Source organism: Coturnix japonica, chromosome 2, assembly GCF_001577835.2.
Source record: "Coturnix japonica isolate 7356 chromosome 2, Coturnix japonica 2.1, whole genome shotgun sequence".
Lineage (NCBI taxonomy): Eukaryota > Metazoa > Chordata > Aves > Galliformes > Phasianidae > Coturnix > Coturnix japonica.
This window is the reverse complement of record NC_029517.1, coordinates 17603625-17626162: the sequence shown is the minus strand read 5'-3', so window position 1 is coordinate 17626162 and position 22538 is coordinate 17603625. Positions and strand designations below refer to the sequence as shown.

At 37.3% G+C, this 22538-nt stretch overlaps 1 protein-coding gene and 1 long non-coding RNA gene across 6 annotated transcripts in view; one reads left to right on the top strand and one right to left on the bottom strand.

The window, feature by feature from the left end:
• Positions 1-1642, top strand: part of SLC39A12 (solute carrier family 39 member 12) — a 34721-nt gene extending 33079 nt beyond the window's left edge. For all 5 annotated transcript variants that reach the window (XM_015853509.2, XM_015853510.2, XM_015853512.2 and 2 more), the window contains one exon: positions 366-1642. In XM_015853509.2, coding sequence (XP_015708995.1) covers positions 366-494 — 129 coding nt within the window. In that variant the 3' untranslated portion in view covers positions 495-1642. The remainder of the gene's footprint in view (positions 1-365) is intronic.
• Positions 1-22538, bottom strand: part of LOC107309057 — a 45434-nt gene that overhangs the window by 18047 nt on the left and 4849 nt on the right. The window lies entirely within an intron of this gene.

The window sequence follows — 22538 nt, the reverse complement described above, 5'->3', positions numbered from 1 at the left end:
ACCCTATATATAGTACAGAAAAAAAGCTAGTTTATTCCCACAAAAGGGTATCACTAATTTTACTAAATAAGAATTTCCTTACAGACAGCTGCACAAAATTACTATTAACAAATTTGGGAATCTCATATATTTGTGTTGGTGTTAGTGAAAGAACAAAAAAGGACAGAATTTTATCAATCAGGTTATTTCTATGCCAAGATCTGTGTTGTTAGTATGTGCAGAACATGCTATGGATTATTAGCTGCATCCAGAAACCCAGCATTTTGAAAGCCTTTTTAAATGAAGTTTGTCTTGTTTTCCCATAAGACTTTTTCCCAGAGATGAATATATCGGGCTCTCATGCTGGTGTCTTATTCTTTTTTTAGCTTCCTGAAATGACTCATATTCAGACACGGCGACCCTGGTTGATGTTTCTTCTACAGAACCTTGGATTACTACTAGGCTGGCTTTGCCTCTTACTCCTGGCTATTTATGAACAGAAAATTAAAATATAAGTTTTCTTTCGGAACTCTTGAAGTACCACTTATGACAGTGGATAGTGCCGTTCAGTTTTGTCATGTCTGCCATAGCAATATATAAATTAAGTTTTTGGGATTTTTATATCTGAACAGTAGATAACTATTTCAATTTATTAACTTATTCTTCAGACTTTGGATTTTTTTTTTCTTTTCTTTTCTTTTTTTTTTTTTTTTTTGTAAACATAAATATTTAGAAATATGCTTTATTTGTTACTGAGTTTCTCAGACCCCTATGCTCAAACTCACAGGAGATCCTGTTTGGTTTTTATTGAGACTGTTCTACTCGGATGCTCTCAGTGATTGCTACCAGTCTGATCGAAGAAAAGAATAAAGCACATTTAAATGCAATAATTAAAGTGGACTAACCATAGTTGCATAATTTGAAGCAGAAGACTTTGTTATCTCTTAGTACAAGAAATAAATGTATTTATATAAAACTAAAATGTATAACAAAACTAAAATTTTAAATTGCGTACAGCAGTCTGTTTATAGTATCTGCCTTATTTACTTCGACAGCATAATGATCCTTGGTTGTCTTGCTAGTCCGGTGTAGCAAGTAAAAATGAAACTTTCTTGACCTAGAAATATGGCTTCTTTCCCTCAACATCCCTTCCAGCCTTCTCAAATCAAGGGAATCCTCGAACTAGATGTTGCTTTTAAGCCATCATTAATAAACACCAGTAGTACCTTCCAGCTGTGCCCACATAGTGACTGTCTCCTTCTAACCTGAGGGCTTTTTTGGTGTAATTAGTCCTCTTGGTTCCAAGGGAATTCTGCATAAATTACAGATGACTCGTTTAATTTTGCATTGCAGAATTAACCCTGAAACAAATATAAAAATTCTGTTCTAATTCTGAGGTGCTGAGCAGCTTCCAGAAGATACCAAGCAACATTCAGCACTGTGATGTCCATTACTTACACACTATCAGTTGTAGGCCTAAGAAACCCTCCCCTGTCTAACATGTTTTAATGTGAGAATTGAAATGCATTCCTTCTCCCTGCTCTGATGAACTGTGGAAACAGGGACAGCAAGTTACAGAACAAATTTTCTTTATGCAAGTAAGTGCATCTTTTCCTTCCTTGTCTTAGTCTGCCTTGATAAAAGACTACATCATGACACTGTATGTCTGTCTCACAATGTGTTTACTTGACAGCTCCTACTGGAGGTACAACTATTCCTATCTTACAGAGAAGATCAGGCACAAATCTGGAGCACAGTCAGTTCTCAGAGAGATGTGCTACTTAATCATCAAAATCTAAAATGAAAAATACTGTGAATCTTACATAAAAGCCTTGATTCATGAGGTCGTGGGTCTCCAGTCATCATCAGGCTACCTTTGGGGAAAATACTGAAGATAATTGTAAAGGTTGCTTTTTCTGTGCCTGCAAGTTATGAGAATCTGTAGCAAATACTCCAATGCACAGCTAAGTGTATATTTACATACCTTCAAAAACCTTGTCCTAAACAATTTATCCAAAGTCACACAGGAAGTTTCTAACTGACTGGGGAAATGAACCAAGTTGTTTGAAGTCCCAGAGTAAAACGCTAACCTGTTTTATGTAGGTGTGTGAATGTTATGACTGCTTTTTCTGTTGGTTTAACTTTGAAGGCTGCCTAGTCAGCTGACAAGCCTTAGCTTCTCTCTTCAAAGCTTACATTTATCAGGAGTTTGTGCTTGTTTTTCAGAAGGTAAGATTTTTAAAAAGCGGTTTTCCAGTGTTACATCTGACTGTATTGGCACTGACTCAATGACCTTCAGCTGCAACAGTCAATTCAAGCAATAGCAGGACATCACTGGACGTAAGCAAAATCTATTCCTGTATCTGATGGTGCAAATGAACATTGGAAACTTTTGTTATTTCAAAAGGCAGAGCTACTGTAATTTGAACGCTCACACATGGTTAATGTTCACTACAAGTTAGAAAGGTTAGAAACATAAGCATGTTTTGGCAATTTTATGATATTCTGAAATCGTTTTCTATCATTAATGTGTCTGAAAAAGGGCACTTAATTTCTGCCAGTGTGTTTTTTGAAGACACATACAAGCAGAGGTTCACACTGAAAAGAATTGTGGGCATACTGTGTTCACATCTCCTTGGAAAATACCATCTTTCAACTGTATATATATATATACATATATATGTATAAATCAGTTTTCTTGATTGCATTTAACAAGTATATTCATACAGCTTTCACTGCACAAACAAACACACTGAACAGAATGCCTGTTTCTGCCACAAAAACTGTGTGCACCTGTATGAGAACCATTCAGTTACGTTGTGAGGTGGTCTCAGCTCTGAATACCTGACATCTCACTATTATACAGAAGTTGGAATTCTTGTGGCACCTACGAGAGAATTTGTCACTATCAAAACTGGTGCCTCTGCTCTAATTCATTATCTTTACAATTGAATACTAAAGATGGAGAAATACCAGACGTAAAGCAAGACTAGACTATTTTTCATAAAGGGTACTGGAAACTATTTCTATATATCACTGAGCTAGAAAACTAAGTCAGTTTAAATCAAAGAGATCCACTTGCAGGATTCGTCTTTTTGTCAAAGCCCAAGAAAAACAATTGAAGAACATGAGTTTATGTCCTCACGGGAGAGAAGATGGTGCTAAACTATTCCTATGATGCATTCTCTTTTTGTTTGTTTTAAATTCTGTAGAGTTTATTCATACAGATTTCAAACAAGGCTCTATTTAAAGCCAGATATTTCTTTCTGTTCCTCCAAACCTAACAGCCAGAACATATTATGCCAATGTTTTCATTGAGTCAAATCCTGAGTAAGGGCTGCAGAACTTCATCACTTGCAGACGCTAAATCATGGCTGGGTATCTTTCTAAGAGGTATGCAATTACTCAAACAGATGTTACGTGCTTGATGGAGAGATTACTTGGTTAAGTTTTACAGCCTGCTGGGCACTTCTGATTAGATAATCATAGCGTTCCCTTAAAACCCTAAAATATATCAATCTGTTGAAGCAGGATTTTTTTCTGAAAGAAGAGGGTTAGTGTTTTCTCTTTCATCTGTTCTTAGTTTTTTTTGCACTCTTATGATTAAAATAAATAAATAAATAAACAAATATCTTGATTTTCTACATATCTTGCTTTCCTACATATTTAGAAAATGGGGGATAGAAGAGAAGTTTTAGAGAAATTGTTTGTTATAGTGTCTTTTCCTGGAAGTGGTAGAAAATCTCATAAAAAATAATTCTGATTCCAAACTACAAGGGCTCAAGAGTAAAAGTGTTGACTTTGTACCTCTTGTTTTGTATATGTTACACATTACCCAGTGACTTTTAAGATAAATAGTACCTTCTTTGCAGCCAGCTATCCTAATGCTCTTAGAAAGTTTCTGGAGCTCATCTGCATGTTTTAAATACTGCCATCTTTTCCATCCCTGCATTTTATGCTTTAAACACGAAGATGGCATTTATCCAGAGAAGGAAAAAAAAGGTATTTTTTAACAAAAGAATACACGGTTAGTTTGGTATGACAATTTACCCTTAGAAAAAAATACTTGTTTCTCTTTTACCTTGCACTGAAGAAAGCTTATTATAATCATAACAATTTTTTGGCCTGCATTTAGAGACCAAAAACAGGTTTATGTCAAGCCAAGATTAAGGCTAGTAATTTGTAACAAAAGAGTGATTTGTCAGTGTTTTTAGCTTCTCTTGCTTTAGTGTAACCTGTTGTCAAGTCTTCCTTTCATCTTAAAAATTATCTGCCTTCTATTGTGATTGCAGCTGTAGGAATGTAACTACAGAAGGTACAAGCCGTAGTTACACAAAGGCTTTAATCAAAACAGAAAGTCGTGGAATGTGTTTTACTAGAGCCACCTTCATTTCCTTCCTCCAAAGGAGCAAAAAACCCATGTGCAGAGCCACTGCTGTGGGTCATGAGTATGAGCCTTCATCTTTTTATGTCTCTGATAAGAGAGCCTGCACAGTGGGAGATGTGGCATAGCAGCCCAAAGCCAATGCTAAGCTCCTTGGTGTGGGGGTAGGACACAGAGGGCTAGTTGCTTCCTGTGTGGAGGTGGATGACAGGAGGCTGTGAGGGCCAGGTGGCTACAGAGCTTTCCCTGAGTGGCCTGCCTCCTTCTCCCATGTACTTCAGACCAGCACTTTAATGGCTGCAGTGCAAGGATGAAAGGTTTTATAGCTACAGTGTCCCAGGCGGTTCATGTTGTCTTGGTTTTGGAGATCAGGAATATCATGAAAGTGATTTGGCTGATGACTCCAAGAGTTCAGGCTCCTGCCACGCACCCCCACAGCACCCCAGCAGTTAAGATGACCCACAGAAACGTCACTTCTCTTCATAGGAATCTCCCATGGTGTCCTCATTAACAAAGGAGAAGGCCCCAAGTCAGGACTGCTGTGCAGACCTTGCCCCATCTTCATGGTACACCCATGCACACACAAATGAGGCACTGTGTGGCAGTCCCTCCTTCCCAGAGTCTCAGGTCTGATGCTGCCATTGAGTGCTAAACATGGGACTACCTAGCAAAACAAGTCTGCCTAGCAACCAACTACATGTTGGTCCAAAATAGCACTGACCAAACAGTAATCTTGTATGATATGTGTCAAAATTTTTGTCCTATTGAAGCTGAATTGGCTACTCTTCTTCATCCTTCTCCTGAGGCTGAGCAGAAACTTGCCTGCATTACCCCATGACAGAGAAACGTAGGTTTAAGGGATTGGACTAGTTACTTATTGTGGTATATCCCAGTCTTAATTTAAGACCAGTACAATTTCTGCACTCTTTGTGTGTCTGCTAATGTTTTGATGAAGGCACCAGGGCAAGGTCTTTGCTGGTCTGCTGGGTACATGATGCGTGAGCAAAACCATATCCTTGGCCTAGCAATGGTTTCAGAGTATCCCAGATGTCTCTGCCCTTGTATGTCAGACATGGCATCCACTGTCACAAAAAATCGTTGACTTGTCTGGCAAGGACTTCCTAGAATCTGCCCTATCACCTGCTTTTCTGTGCTACACAAATATAACCCATATATCAGTCTTATAACAGAACTCATTCTCATTCTTTGTCATCCATGCTGAGGAATAGTTGTTCAACACTGGAGCAATAAATTGCAACTGCTTGTGACTTCTGAAGTTCAGAATGGGCAACGCAGCATTGGAAAGTTCACTAAGAATCACAGAAATTGAGATTACTACCATGGTATCAACAATTCGATTCTTCTCATTTGAGAGACTGTGCTATGAGTACCAGGCACAAACACAAGTTGTTTAGTATCCACTCTGAATTGTTTTGATGTAGTCCTGGTGGTCTTGGGTGGTTTTGTTCCTACCATCTGGTACTCTGTCCTGCTTTCAGTACTTCAAAAGTCATCTCCATATTTCTGTGTAAGTGTTTAGTCTTGAGCAGGAACAAACCAATATTCCAGCTACTGTTCCAATCCAAAAAACGATGAGAATTTCATTTGTAAAATATGCACACAGAAGTAATCTATATATATGGTAGAGTAATTCAGCAGTAAATGGCTGTAATGAACAGAAAAATCAGGAAAGCAGAACTGGACAGTATGTATCTTGTCATTTAATGTGCTCAGGTCAGTAAAGCAGCATTCAGAAAACTCGACATCCACAGCTGACCTAAAGCCATGCATGCTATTTGTTTGCCAAGTGCTATTCACACAGAGAATATTAGAACAATTTTGTCATTCTGTAGAAGCTCATTGATGACCATTTCTAATGGAACTTAAATAAGGCTTTAGAAGGAAAGATGCAATGGAAAATAAGGCTTCTTTTATTTGGTTAAGAAATGAATACAAGTGGCTATACACTTTAAAATGCATAATGATTCATCACCCTGCACAAATGCAAAGCATCTCCTTTTCCACTTGGAGACAAACATGGCAAAATAGATACATACCAGAAAAGTCAGAACAAGGAAATGACCAAGGAAGAAGTTCTTGTAAGTGATAGGGCAAATGCCAGCAGAAACAGTATATGTGTAAAGCTAATCAGCTTCTCCTCACTATGGTTCATTCTCCTTGGCAAACATAAAACCCAGCATGTTAGTGGAAAATGTCATGTCTAAGAAGTAGAGTTTCAACACTGGAAATAATAGTTTAAATATTATAAAACAGATGACTTTTAATAACTCTTAAACTTGATATATGCATTAAAAATATGATCCATATGTTCATAGCCACATATTTTGGAAAATACATATTCATAGTTGATGAAACCAGTATAATTTTATCTGCAGAATTTCAATTCCATCTCAAGTAATAAGAAAGAAACAAATCTTATGAAAGCATATTCTAACATTTCCCACTACCAGGAAACTTACTTTTTAATTTGGCTTGCAGTGCTTGCAATTAGCAAGAATATGCCATTTTTCTAGACAACAGAGCAATCTGTCTGGCGTAGTGTTGTGTGGCATTATTAGGGAGTACTAAGAAAACAAGACTGTTGCAAAGTCTTTTCTAGCGTATAATATTCTAATATGCCATAAAAATTCTTAAGCCTGATGGCATTTAATTAACCTTCCATCTTCAACACTGATTCTGCTTTATAGAGCTATGTTTTTTAGAAATAATTCCAACACACTTCACTGAAAAGCAGTAGCTTTTTCTTTCTTTCCTTTTCTTTCCTAGCCCTCAGTTCCCCAGCATGAGCTCTGCTATGTGTTAAATCTCAGTATTGGTGGACAAAACCTAATTTGTTAGAAGATCCTTTTCCGGATATTTCACAATTATATTGTATGTAAGACCATGGGCTTTATTCTGGGGAAGGAAAACTAGAGCATGAGCAGTTCATACCCACTTTTTTTTTTTTTTTTTTTTTTTAAATCAGGAAACATACTCAAGATTTCTGTGCACAGAAAGCATATGAAAACACGGAAGAAAAATAAAACAAATGTAAATGACTTTGCAGATAGCAGCGTTGGTATTCAGCACACAGTCTTCAACAGAATGCAAGTGATCAGATCTCCTGCACTTCTTCTTTAAAGCCATTGCTTCCCAGCTGACACATTTTAGCTAACACCGGGTGTGTTCCTAATCTTCAGTTATTCTTCAGCATAACATTTGCTAACCACTTTCACTTTTACAGTATACTAGAATTACACATGAAGTCAGAGGAAGACAGTTACTAATAATGGATAGTCATCTGATTCGGGGAATATAAACTGCAAGTTGTTGATGATCTGAACTAAATACTAATGAACCAAAAATACACTCTTGAAGCTTACAGTTCAAGTATGAATGTAAACCATAGCTTTAACAAGGGTCTGGTTTGAGTCTCTCATATTTGAAATATTTCATCTCTCCCTCTTTCTGCAGAATTCACAATGTAAAACATATGCCAGATGCAAGAGAGTAGGAACAAATCTACAGGTCTCTATCTTACATATGATTTACTTTTCTGCGCATTAAAGATGGCTATTTGAATAGCAAAAAGTCCCTTCTTCTTCTGCACTTATCTGTGTCCTGTTTATGTCAGGAAAGACAAGATTTGCCAGAGAATATTTAAGCCTGTTCCCCAGCAGTCAGAATTAGTGGCCCACATGGTGGGAAACATGAAGTATTGGCAGAAGAGACATCTGCGTTCACTGTATATGATGTGTTTGTAAACTAGCTTCAGATTCGTTCTTTGCTTTCTAATTCTTTTAATCAGTGAAAATTACTAAGAATTATAGTATGTAAAACCACTTCTGAATTCTCAGGTCAGTTTTTACTCATGAAATGTTATTAAAAAGGATAATTTCTGATTTGTACTGTATTAAAAATAAAAACAAATATAGGCTTTTTCATGTCTTTATAACAACATAAAAATCCCACAAGTCTGCACGGGGCCTCTATTGCTGTGATCTACATGATAAGGAGATCATCTGAAATATAGTTGACAACTAGCATGGTTTCTCAAGTACTGAAGTTCCTAGGCAGTAAGCTTGATGAAAAACACATTGCATGTTCATTTATCTCCTATGTCTACTTAAAATTTAAGATATAAACATCTCTCCTATGAACATACTCAACAAACCTATATCTGGTTTGCATCCTTCAGTCACTGCAATGACATTTCTTTAGCTAATCCATTGTGGAACTGATTTTTAGCAAAATAGAAACAAACACAATTTGTTAAGATTAACGTGATCTTATAATATCCTTCCAATAAGTTTAATACTGTGGTTCTATTGCTTTCTGGTGACAGATACACTGGTGCAGATCAGGAAGGAAGGAAGGAAGGAAGGAAGGAAGGAAGGAAGGAAGGAAGGAAGGAAGAAAAGTGCGGAAGCGACGGAAGGGAGGAAGGAAGGAAGGAAGGAAGGAAGGAAGGAAGGAAGGAAGGAAGGAAGGAAGGAAGGAAGGAAGGGGAAACAAAGGAGTTGAAAGTAAACTTCTAAATGACACAGCGACTGCCTGTTTATTAGCTCTATTTTAGCTGTATGAAAATTAAATAAGAAAAAAACAAAACCCCATGCAATGAATGAGAAATGTGATGCTTGATATCACTGTGACTACTAAGTAGTTATCATAAACTATATCATAGTGGTTTTGGCAGTAAATCACTTCTCTTTACCTCTGCCTGTTGTCTATACCCTCATACACTTTTACCAGAGCTGCTCTATATTGCTACAGGCTCTAGAAAGGGAAGGAAAAGAGGTGAAATGAACTGCAGTCAATTCACCCATTCTAACACTCCCAGCCTGTCCACATCTCTGCAAATTATCACAGCTTATGGTGTACAAAGCACATTAGAGCCAAAGATTTTTGTGTTTAGAAGTTTAAACAAGTGAGCATTTTCTGATAAACGAAACCAAAAATGTGCAAATTCTGTGTGCTACCTATCATTTCCAGCCATTTCTCTTTCTACCAAAGCTACACAAAGTAGAGAACAAACCAAAAATCACATCATTAATAACCTTATTTGACACCCTGAAATTCAGAGAAAAACATCCTATTCTTAAAAGTTAACAGTTTAATTGCTATCAATAAGCTTCTTCAGCTTCCTGCACTGCACAGTTCTGACTGTTCTGTGAGCTTTCCATGCTTTTGTTAATCCCCAAATGTGCCCATCAGATAAAGTTCTCTATTTGGATAGCACTTCTTTTCTTTCCAAAGTTGTTCATAACTCTGGAACATAAGCTTAAAAATGCCTAGTTGCTAAGAAGTCTCTTTATCTGAGAGAATGTATCCTCAGTTAAAGCGATAGACCCCTACAATTCAGAGATTGCCTTGAGGAAAACTAGGAAGAAATTCGAGTTGAACATGAGTGATAAACTACAGTACTAAACCTAATGTAGCTCAAAGTTGAACTCAATGCATTTTAATCGTTTAATTTAGTTTAACACACACTGTATAAATCACATACCTTTAGAACAGTTTTCAAAGTGCCTGGTTTGTTTCTGTAACAGTTTCAGGCCTGACTCCTACATAGAGTCTCTGTAGTTCATCTGCATAAAGCAATTCTGGACTCCAGAGAGTCATTTCAGCAGCAGTACCAGCTGACAGACATCAGGGCTCCCCTGGTGTCCCCCAGAGGCCAAAATATAAGACGAGAAATCTCTACCCACTTGAGAGAACTGGTATAGTGCGATAACATGAAGAGCTGTGATTCCTTGTGAAGACCTGCAGACATTTTTGGGCATAATGAAAGCAGGATTTTTTGCCTTTTTTAGTATTTCAGCAGAGCAGAAGATAACAAGCAGTCAGATAAAATTTGGGACATGAGAATACTATAAGGTATTTAACAGGTTAGACTAAATATAAGAAAATGGTTTTTCAACAGGTAACAGCTTTTCTATCTCTGGAATTTGCTGGCAGTGACTCGTTTACCTCCATGAGCTGCAGAAGAAAATGTAATCGGTTTGCAGCCCACTAGCTATGACAGACCGTATCTGTCACAGATGACCTTGACCAGCAGTTCTCTGTGAGGGCAGTAATTGGAATATTACTCCTCTATCTAGCTGAGTCTTTTCAAAAGGCATGTTAAAGTTTAGTTATCTGTAACTGGTGAATTTATTTGAGAGAGATACTGGGGAGCAGACTGATTAATAGGTCATTTGTTCATGCAGCATTTGTATTGTTTGAAAAGGAAACTACAAAAAATCACTGTAGTTCACCCTGGTGTTTGAAGCTTTAACAGCAAACTGAGTTTCAACAGACAACTCTCAAACACCACCTTCCTACTCAGGAAATTTCTCTTAAAGGAAACTGAAACTACCTCAACTCCATTGCAACGTGACAACATTCAAACTAAAGCTTCATTTTTCAAACTTTATTTTAAAAATAGGAAAAAAATAATAATTTGAAAAAAAAGCCTAAAAGGGAGCGTGCTGCCTAAGCACCATAGCAAGATCTAGCTGATGTTGGAGCTCTGGTGAGGATTAGTGCTGTTCTGATGCTGTTATTAAGTAAGTGCTCTTATTTTAGACACCAAGGAGAAAACATTAAGTGAATTTAGATGGCTCTCACTTTATGAGGCACTCTTCTTAGCTGAGTGGTATATCTCAGTTAACCTCATAATTATAGACACAGCAAAAGGAAAAGATGTTGCTTTGCTTAGTACAAAAAATTATGAGATCAATAAAGCATAAGATAATTTTAAAAAAGAATTTTTGCCTCCTTCTAAATATGTCAGTTCGTATATTTATCCTCTAGCAATAGAAATGGAATTCTTTATTTCTTGCTATGAGATCTCAGCATTTATGATAGTAAATGTAGTTATCTACTCAACATTTCTTCTGTAAAAGCCAAACTGAAGTAGTTTAACAGATAAGTCGTTTACAAATGTGCATTTTTATACTATTTCAGTTAATTCTAGTACTTTGTTAATATACTTTCTCAAAGGTCGGTCAGGTGACTACTACCAGTTAGCACTTCACAGAAGTGCTATGAGTTGAATTGGGGAATATTCAGTCGGTTTATTGCAGAAACTCTGTTGTCCTTTTTCCAAAATGTTCAGCATTTCTCTACCCTTAGAAAGCTCTTTTGTTCACCTTATGCCTATGATATGGTTGTTGTAAAATGAGATAAAATCTCCTCCGTGTGCTATAAACAGCTGTAGAATTGTGAGTAATTCTAAGTTAATGCTTCAATAATATTTAAATTCCTTACAAGTATAGCAAAGGATTTTTTTTTTTAATGCAAAATCTTTAAAATGACCTTTCCATGACAAAGTGTAACTCTAACCTTTCTCATGAGCGGTTATCAGGTTTAGCCTAAAAATTACTGATGTCACCCTGATTTCATCATGGAATTTTTCACGTATTTTTTCCTGACTTGTATTACATATAGGGAATAGAAATTAGAAGCTAACTCTACTGCTTCTACAGAGGAACCAGTTTTTATTTCTTAAATGGTGTAATTTCTTTTGGATCAGATGCATATTACTCATAAATTCACAGCAAACAATACTTGAAATCATAAATCATGTGAAAACACTAATGTGTTTGTGAAGTGACCCCTACAAGTATTCTGCATGCTTGGTCTCAGAACACACGTATGGTTTGAAAAAAATTTAGAGCTAATGAAAGTGGTAGTAAATGGATTCTTAGGAATCCTGTATCCTTCATGCTAACCATTTATTTATGGTGTGGGCCAGATCCAAGATAGAAAAAAAAAAAATTAATAGCTGTTTTCTGGCAGCAGAGCTTACTCCATTATTATACACTGGATATCACAACAAAGAAGGACAGCTCCTATTTGGGATCTCCCAGTAAACTGACAAGGCGTTTGGCTGTCATCCCTAGAAATTTTGGATATACAAAGCCAGGCTTTGCAATAAATATTTACATTTGTTTGTTTGTTTGTTTGTTTGTTTAACACATAAAGAGTTATGACAAGACCAAATGTGAAAAAAGCTTTAAATCTTCAAAAACATTGAAGTAATATTTTGTTTTTCTCATTGAAAACATTCATTTCTTTTAACTGTAATTGTGCTTCTCATTTGGGAATTCCTCGCAAGATCAAATTGTCTGAGGCTTTTAAGATAATGGAAGAGAAAATTTGGAAGCTGCTGTGGCAAATGGGTTATTATCCTGTAAATTTTTTTTCTACTAAGATTTCATAGAGGTTCAGAATCTTAGGGGATATTTCAAATATCTTCAATAAGGCTACTTTTTAAGGGAACACCAATATGTATCTGATTAGATCTTAATTGTGGGATGGGTATTTTAAATAATGGCTGGTACAAAATCTTGAAAAGAGTTTTCTTTACTTTTTTTACACTCAGGTCAGGTAGGTACGGTTCTGATACTTTAATGCCCCAGGCTTCAGTTTTCCACCGGTTCTGATTGTGCAGGGTAATTGTGGAAGGGTGGGAATGAATTAAATGTATTTCTCACTCTTCTTGATTTTAAGCCAAATGTTGGCTCTTTAGTATTAGCGTTTGACATTATTACATCCATGTAGAAAAACTATGTAGACTCAATATCCTAACATGTTTTCCAAGCTACAGTGCAAAAAGGGTTATCTAATAGCTGACAATGTCAACTAGCTGAAGAACAATAGCTCTAGCAGTATTAGAGAAATGCACAAAAACACCTTAACGTTATGGCAATTTTAATACAGATTTTTCTGTCTAATCACTTGTACAGCTTAGAGCATGCTTTAACAATCTGATCTCCCCTATGGAGTGATTTATCTGGCAATGCTCAGAGAACCTGACCTAATTTCAGCAGCCCTTCTCGCACTCACGCTAATATGAAATGTGACAAGAGCACTTAAAAACTATTCTTGATAAAATCTCAGGGGCAAAAGGTGATTTGTGTCTGTATCCTATCTCATTACCCCAGCAGGCAGCTAGACAAACAGAGCTGTCTTAGCTGGAATCTAAGTGACTCATCACTTTAAAGCCAATTACAATGCTAACATATTTAAAGTATGCATTCTATAGTAGTTTGAAGCATTTCTTATGGCCTGTAAAGGAGATGACTGTTTAGAAGTATGATTCAATATTTATATCAGTAATATTTTCCTTCTCTCTTAAAGATTCATGATAAACATTCCAAAATAGTTCACCCGTATAAGATATAGAAAAGATTTGACAAGAGTAATTGCTTTTTCTAAACATCTGTTGAAATACTTAGAACTTGCACGGTTTCTGTCTCAATTCAGAGCTCTCCTACAAGAGTTTATCACTTCAAAGCACTCGTTATCTCAACTGGATATTGTTCAATTAGTCCATTCGTATAGGTGTAGTTATTTCAGGACAGCTGAAGTCATGGAAATCTTTTTTTTTTTTTAATTGTTATTTTTGTTTGTTTGTTTCTTTGTTTATACTGGTCTTCTCAATATGATGCCCTTTATTAAGCTTGATTTGAGTTTATGCTAAAAAAAAATACTGCCATATGTCTATACCTTGCCTAAGGTTATTTCTATACCTTATAAAGCATGGTGGGACTGTTCATCAGTAGCAGCTAGAAATGCTACTACTGGTAATATGAGCATGATGGTTACAAGTCTCTCAGGACCTTATTTGCTCACAAATAATAGTACTGAAATGTTATTTTTGAAACTGTTAATGTATGCAGTGATTTTTACATTCACACATGTGAGCATTGTGCTCTTAGAAGTGTGTTCACAGCATCATGGTTAGTGTCTGAGAAACTACCATGATTGTTACAACCATTTGGTCTTAAAATGACCATGATGTACATTCTATAAGGCTCTGATAATAAAACCCCCAGGATGATGTGAAGTAATAATACAAATTAAAATTGAAAAAATTACCAGAACACAAAGGCATGGAACAACGTGGAAAAACATGGAGAAGTAGAGAAACTGCTGCTTTGATGAAAAGCTAGGAACCATCACTGAGCAAGGTTCAGGATTTTAACTTCAAGATAGTGATCAGAGTCATTAGGCAGCAGATTATACTTTCATCCTATAAGGCCTCTTTCAGTGAATGATGGCTTCAGTGGCTATTGGATCAAACAGAACTTCAAACACAAGGTATACGATTGAGTTGCACTCAGTACATCAAAGTTGTGGTTATGAATAAGCAGCTGTCAATTACATTTCATACTCTGAAACAGATAATCATATTTAATGTATCGGTGAACCTAAATCTTTAACTCTGCTCCCCTTGTATCTAAACTCCTTCCATCATACCTGTCATCAAAGCGTGGGGTTTTTTATCATTTCAACTTTTTTCTAAGTGGGATATATAGCTTTGTGCTTTCATTTCATAGTTCTTGCTGTTAAAGCAAGACTCCTGGCATATGCATGCTCTTTCACTAGAGTGAAAGGGAATTAGTCATATTGGCCAACATTTAAAAATCCTTCCAAACTAAGATTAATTGCCAGATGTTCCAGGAACTTTATCATCATTCCTGTCAGTCCTGATGTCCTTGCTTTGTGGTATATGCGGTAGTTGCTTTTTTGGCACAGTATATCATTTCCTAGACAGCTTCAAGGGCTGTAGTTAGATGAACTGATTTTGCTTTTTTAGGCTTTGTGCATTTTTTAGGCTGTGGGAAATGTGAGAAGTCTGTATGATTTCCCTTGATTATGGTGAAATCTGAGAGTACCACCACAAGAGTCTGATATGTTTTTGCTCTAAAAGTATGTAGACAAGTGCTAAACATATATGCATGTGAGACTCACTCACAATATCCAGAGAAAAGACTGCAACAAGAATCCCTTCCCATTCATAAAATCCTCTATTTACCCTAGGGTATTTTGGCCTCATAGTTTCCACGTATGTAGTCACAGCCAGAAGGAGAAATCTCTAAACAACTCCTCCTGAAAACAAGAAGGACGATAAGCAGCAGAAATGCTTGAGGTACCTTATACCCACCAGCCAGGGATGACACAGGCTGCAGCCATAAATCAGAGCTGGTTTTAAAATAGCTGGTCAGATTCAGACAGAAGAAGCATGCTTGCAGCAGGACAGAGCGCAGTCCCTGCCAGCCACCTGAACACTACTGGTTTCGGGAGGATTTACAGCATGCTGCTTTTTCTAGCCCAGTCCCTCTCCTGCTTACAGTATAAGCTTCCGGTGCCCGAGGAGGCTCTGGGAGATACACTCACTCACCCACCAAACCATCTCACCACAGGAGAGATGCTGTTCTATAGCAGACTTTCATTTCCCCTCGGTGTCATAAATCTTTATGGATCAGCAGTGGTGTTTCAAAATCGTTTTGAAGTGGGGGAGAAGGTGATGAGATAATTTGGATTTTGCTCTCAGCAAAGCCACAGAATGACAAATATTTAACAATTTATGGTGGGGTTTTTTTGTTTATTGTTTTTTTGCTAGAAATATGAAGATGATATCCATCTGCAGATGTAATTTACTCACAATGTCTTTTGGCATTTGTACAAAGAGAAAAAAATTAACAGATTATGGAGAACTGCAGTTTCAGACTGACAAATGTACAAAGAAATTTCAAAGATCATATGGCCCTTGTTCCAGTAACAAACAATGAAGTGGACTGATGGTACATATGCAGCAGTCCTGTCTCATGGATTTGATGTTTCGGAAGAGTTACGGTGCTGCTAAGGTACAGGTGAAATGGGACAACTTAGAGGAGTGCACAGATTGTCAGACTGGGGTTGGGTCAAGAGTTAGATGTGATTTTTCTGCTGCTACCCTGGACAGTTGAGTAAAAACTAAAACTGTTTGGAAAATGTGTTCTACAGAAAACAATAATTTCCCATCTAACTTCAGTACTGTATGGGTTACTGTTTTTTTTTATATATCTAGCAAAGATGATGTTACCTTTACAATCATTTTCCTTTATCTTTTTTTTTTTTTCAAACTACAACTTGGATCACAGACATCTGAATCTGAGCCAAAGGCTACAGGTGGCTCATATTGTATGCCTTTGTCAATAAGGTTGTTCAGTCATATACAGACTTTCTTCCTTTTTTTTCTTCCTTCCTTCCTTCCTTCCTTCCTTCCTTCCTTCCTTCCTTCCTTCCTTCCTTCCTTCCTTCCTTCCTTCCTTCCTTCCTTCCTTCCTTCCTTCCTTCCTTCCTTCCTTCTTCCTTCCTTCTTCCTTCCTTCCTTCCTTCCTTCTTCCTTCCTCTTCCTTTCCTTCCTTCTTCCTTCCTTCTTCCTTCCTTTCCTTCCTTTCCTTCCTTCCTTTCCTTCCTTCCTCTCCTTCCTTCCTTCCATCCTTCCTTCCTCTCCTTCCTTACCTTCATTCTCTTCACTTTCTTCCTTCCTTCCTTCCTTCCTTCTCTTCTCCTTCCTCTCCTTCCTTCCTCTTCCTTCCTTCCTCCTTCCTTCCTTCCTTCCTTCCTTTCCTTCCTTCCTCCTTCCTTCCTTCCTTCCTTCCCTTCCTTCCTTCCTTCCTTTCCTTCCTTCCGTTCCTTTCCTTCCTTCCTTTTCTTACTTTCTTCCTTTTCTTACTTTCTTCCTTTCTTTCTCTCTCTCTCTCTTCCTTCTCTTCTCTTCTCTTCTCTTCTCTTCTCTTCTTCTTCATTTCTCTTCTCTTCTCTGTCTCTTCTCTTCTTCTTCTCTTCTCTCTCTTCTCTCTCTCCTTCTTCTTTCTCTTCTCTTCTCTTCTCTTCCTCTTCTCTTCTCTTCTTCTTCTCTTCTCTTCTTCTTCCTCCTTCTCTTCTCTCTCTCTTCTCTTCTCTTGCTTCTCTTCCTCTCCTCTCCTCTCCCTTCGTTCCCCCTCCTCTCCTCTCCCTCTCTTCTCCTCTCCTCTCCTTCTCCTCTCCTCTCCTCTACCTCTACCTCTCCCTCCTTTCCTCTCTTCCCTCTCCTCTCCTCTCTCTCCTCTCCTCTCCTCTCCTCTCCTCTCTGCCTCTCTCCTCTCGCTTCCTTCACTCCTCTCCTCTCCCTCCCCTTTTTCTCTCCTTCTTCCTCTCCTCTCCTCTCCTCTCCTCTCCTCTCCTCTCCTCCTTTTCTTCTCTCTTTTTTGTATAAATGATAAACACAACGATCAAGTAATTCCATTTAATTATTCTGAAGAGGTTTGAATCCAGATATTTGGGTGATGATGATAGTTTAGTATCTTAAATTTTTTTGCTGCTTAACATGAAAGATTGTTTTTGTAATAAACTGATCCTTTGCACTTGTTGCATATGGCTCCCAGTTTGATATTTAATTTTGAATGTAATGCAATGTTGCCTCTAACATCCTGTGCTCTGAAAATCCAATCAGTATTGCATATGATACCACTGTATCTATTCCCTTTCTTTATTCTTATATACTTTGTTTACTGAAGCATATGCTGTAGGGAAGATATGGAAAAGTTAGTGAATGCTCTATGTTCCTTTCTTTCTATGTTTCCTTGGTTTGCAATACATCATTTTACTTCTTGGACAAATAGTTTTTAAGAGTGTTTTTTTTTGGAAAACAAGTTATTTTTCAAACATTTTACATTTAGGAAGATGGTGCTTGAATGCTACATTTAAAAGTAATCTGTGTTTTTAACGTTTGTGTCACTCATCGGTGAAAATATACATGTGCATAGACTAGTCATGTAATTACTGTGCTGACAGAGCTTTGGTTTCTATTTTAAGGATGTCTTGGTTTCTATTCAGATATCTGCTTTATCACCCAAAACACACAAAGGGACATTTTTAGGCATCTAATATCAGCTCTGCTTACCCCTTGCATTCTCAGTACTTTTTGTCTCATTTTTCTGCTTGGATGGGCTTTTTTTTTTTTTATTATTTGATTTGACAATAGGAGAGATTTCCTCTAAAAGATGCCATGTAATGACTATACAATTTAAGATAATTCTAAAATATAAAGTGATCTAAAATTGGGTCATGCACATAAAGTGTAATCCAAAGTGAACTGAGATTCTACAGTACTAAAGAGCAAACCTGAAAAGCCCTCCTGGGGTGCCAGGTGGTCTCAGAGGCACTAAAATCAATGAACACTGTATTTTTATTTAGAGTTGTACTTACGAGCAGACTAGCTGACTTTGCTCCCTAGTAAACACTCCTAAGAGTACATCTGCTGTCTTTGACTCTCAGGAGGCTTCCTGTAACTATCACTATTGTTTCTTCTGCAAACAAGACTCATTGGGAACAGAGATGAGGGGAGACCAACTACTAGTTCTTAATTTAATGGTTGAATATTCGAAGAATATGTGAAAATCCTAATATTTAGGTCCTGTTGTGAAAGACATTTAATTTATTCACTGTCTGTTTTGGTTAAAACGCAGGAATGGGTTCACCTTAGAAGAATTTAACTGTTCTATGCTCCTGTTTCCTGATGTCTAAGTTGCAATTCAACTGACTTTTTATGATGCTATTTCTAATCAGTGTTTACAAAGATTTGCAGATGGTTTCTTGAAAAAAAGACTGCATTTAAATCAGTGCAAGATAATTAGAAACAACAGACATTCAGTGTAATGAAAGCATTAAATGTACTGGAAGACTTACTCTCAACGTGAGATACTTGAATCTTGAAGATGATTTGCACTTTCTAACTGAGGCATGGTAGTAAATGTAGAAGACTGGTGAATTTTATTGCAACACAGGAAGTAGCTAATGAAGAGATTAGAAAATGAAGAGAATATACATAAACACTATACTGGCCTGTGGTAAACAAACCTTTACTGATGTTGCAAACCACACCATGAGCTCTAATTAAATAGTTTAAAGACTGTTATTGCACAATAGCAAGTGTACAATCAAAGGAATACAGAGCAGAGATTCACATACATAGTGAACTGAGGAGCAATGTGGAGTAGCACACATTTTGACAACAACACTTTATGAAAAACACTTTTGAGCAGCACATAGTGTTCTAGTTTTGAAGTCTCTGAGCAACAGGAATGTGAGATCTTCTGCATGATCTTCCCTGACATTTCGATGTACACTCTTTACATTGCTTTAGAGTAAGAAATGTTAGTAAGAGCCCTTATCACAACTTCAAACTTGTTTATTTAGGAAAAGAAAAAAGAAAATAATATATCTTTATACATTCGATCATAAAAGTTTTTATTAAGTGATTTTAGTTTACACCAGTGACTGAATAGAGGCTGCAGTAAAAAACAAACCTTGCTTCAGAAGGAGCCATGAAGAAAATAAAGATGCAGTGGCTGTATAGGTGACCATTCTCTGCTTTAGGACATTCCTGACTCAGTCAAATTGGTGGCCAAATGGCCTCTTTACCAGTTTGAGAACTATTGCACTCAACATAAGAGTGAGAATGAAAAATTAATATTGGTTAAAATTAGCATATTGGATTTGAAACAGCAGGAGTTCAGAAGCTGATTCATGAACAATAGGTTGGCTGCAAACAGCTAAAATTTCTACCCGTATTATCTCACTGTGTTTACTGTCATTGTTTCCTTTATTCTGGGTGACATATATAGCAAAACTGAATTAAATGGTTTTGTTCCTGGTCAAAACATGTGGGAGAGAATTTTCTCAAAGCAAACAACCTCACGGTGGACTAAACTGCAAACCACTTAGCAATTAATCGTACGGTTAACACTGATAAGTTGTTAAGACCTTGACCGTATAACTCACCAATGTATTATTTTGTTTTTTGGAGACTTTATTATGTGGTGGTGTTTTTTTTTCATGCGTGTTTGATCTATTCAAAATGTTTTGTGTTAGCCTGTCGAAAGGAAAACATGTTTTGCTGTGTGTTGAATAGTAGATGAGTGTTTGGAAGATTTCAAAATATTTATTTCAGTAAATGTTTAATTAGTTTGTATAAAGTGCTTTCGAATACTCACATGAAGGAATAATTGTGTTACTGTTTACGAGCCATAGTGAAGTATTCTCAACAGAAGAGAGAAAACGTGTTGTCTGGAATTCTGGTATCCAGTTAAAAAGTAGTGTATAGCACCACGTAACTCTTTTACTCTGAGGCCAATGGAACTAACAATATAAGCAATATACAGGACTTCTTTTGGTGCTAATTTATATACGGCTTGTTCACAAATCAGGAATACTAAAATGGGAGAAATGCCCAGTGCCCAAGTAACAGGTAAACATGAACTCCTCTCTTTTTGATGCTTCTGTCTTCGGGTGGACATGAATATTTTCACTGCAGTCAGTGGGACTGTTAGCAAAGGGTGGGCTTCAGGACTGCATCCAGACAAGCTTTTCATAGCCAGCAGAATATTTTGAGTACTCCCCACATTTGTTTAGCCAACTCTAATTCCCAGAAAATGCAAAATCATGTAAGCCTTCTGAAAGAGGGCTCAGCTAGGAAGCCAGTAAAGTTAAAGATTTATTTGGGAAATATCATATGACTTTATCAACCTTCAGATAAGCATTTCATGTCACTCTAAAACTAGGTGAATCTAATGTAACACCAGTGTCAAGCATTGCTTAAGGAAGCTATTTTATAAAGAAGTCTGACTAGTTTTGGGGGTCTTTAATAAATCCATCTTGCTGGAACTACATTAGGAGAAAATAGAGACATCAATAATAGAGTTTCTCTCCTTTTGTGGGCCTGACAGTGATTCATTCACTCATGGGGAAATATAGATAAATGTGCATTACTATCAAAGCTGCAAGAATTGATTTAACACCATTAATTTTTGTTGTAGAGTAGTAGCAGCTTCAAATTTGAAAAGTTAAAGTTCATTTACAGATTGTTTTTTAATGTTGGTTCTGCTTAATATGATACTCAAAACTACTTTTTCTTTGGCTCCTTATAGAGAACCAATCTATACCCGCTAGTCTAGCAATAAAATGACTGATGTTCTTGATCTTATAGCAATTCCTATTTCAGGACTTTTATTATTGGGAAGGCAATTTTTAAGGCTGTTCTCATTATCACTGTCCAAATTGTGTTTCTCGACCTGCTGTGCAGCAGTGGGAACAGCAGTACTCCCTATGCCCCCTGTGCAGAGTGAGAGTCGCAGCTGCAGTATGTTGCCATGGAGCTAGCGCAGGCCGCATAGGGCCTTGGTCTTGTCTCAAGTTAGTTCTTTTGTTATTTTTAGGGACCTTTAAGATAATCCAGTTCCAACCTCCTGCTACAGGCAGGGAGACCTCCCTCTATTCCACACTGCTCACAGTCCCGTCCAGCCTGGCCTTGAATGCCTCCAAGGAGGGGGCAGTTACCTCTCTGGGCAATCTGTTCCAGTGTCTCACCACTCTCACACTAAATTATTCCTTCCTAATATCTAGTTTAAATTTTCCAGTTTAAAGCCACTTCCCTTCATGTTCTCTCTACATGCCCTTCACAAAAAGTCACCCTCAACCACACTGGGCTATGGGCACAGCAGAATTTTCTAAGGGATGCAAGTAAAAACAAGCATGAACAGATTTCCTAATAAAGAATTATTTTAAGCAAAATGAAAGGTTCATTTTGGTATTGTACGCTTTGTCAGAACACCCTCCTTCAACAAGAAGTGCTTCATGGAAGTTATTCCTTTCTCTTTGAAAATTATTCATTCAGAAAGCTGACAAAGAGGTGTAGCTGTGTTTAATGGCTTCCACTATAAGCAGTGGTTCCTGTGGCATGAAGCAGGGGCAGCACTACCTGGTCTTCCTGAGTATCCCAGGCTTGGGTAACAGCACATTTACCTGTTAGTTTTTCTCAAGATTTTGCTCTGGAAGTGCATAAGTAAAGATGGGTTTGATGACAACTGATTGTGGACAGTACAGTATATACATCATTGTATTAACGTGACTGGTGATATCTTCTTTTTCACAGTCATTTTTCTTCTGAAACTTGAAAGCTACTGAAGATTTATTGAAAACTGCTCTCTTACAAAATGACAATTTCTATCTTGTTAAGGATTGTGGGGCATCTGAGTAAAAAAGGCTTAGCAGTGAAGGAGAAAAAGAAGGAACAAACAAAAGCTTGAAGACTTGCCTTCCTCCCCCTCATTTTGCTGCATAAACTCAAAGCGCTTACCAAAAATTACTTTTCAGAAGCCAAACCGACATTATTCTGCAGCAATGTTTTCACAACTGACCCTGGTTGCAGCTTGATGTTTATAGCTGAGCTGCTCTCAGAGCTGGTGTTCTGCCAGGAAGGAATTCCTGCAGCCCTGCTCCAAGTACTGGGCTCCTGCTGTCCCCTGCTCCGCCTAGCACTTGCACTTATCTGGCAGTAAGATGGCTGGTGGAGATAAAGCAGCAGAGAATTAACCCT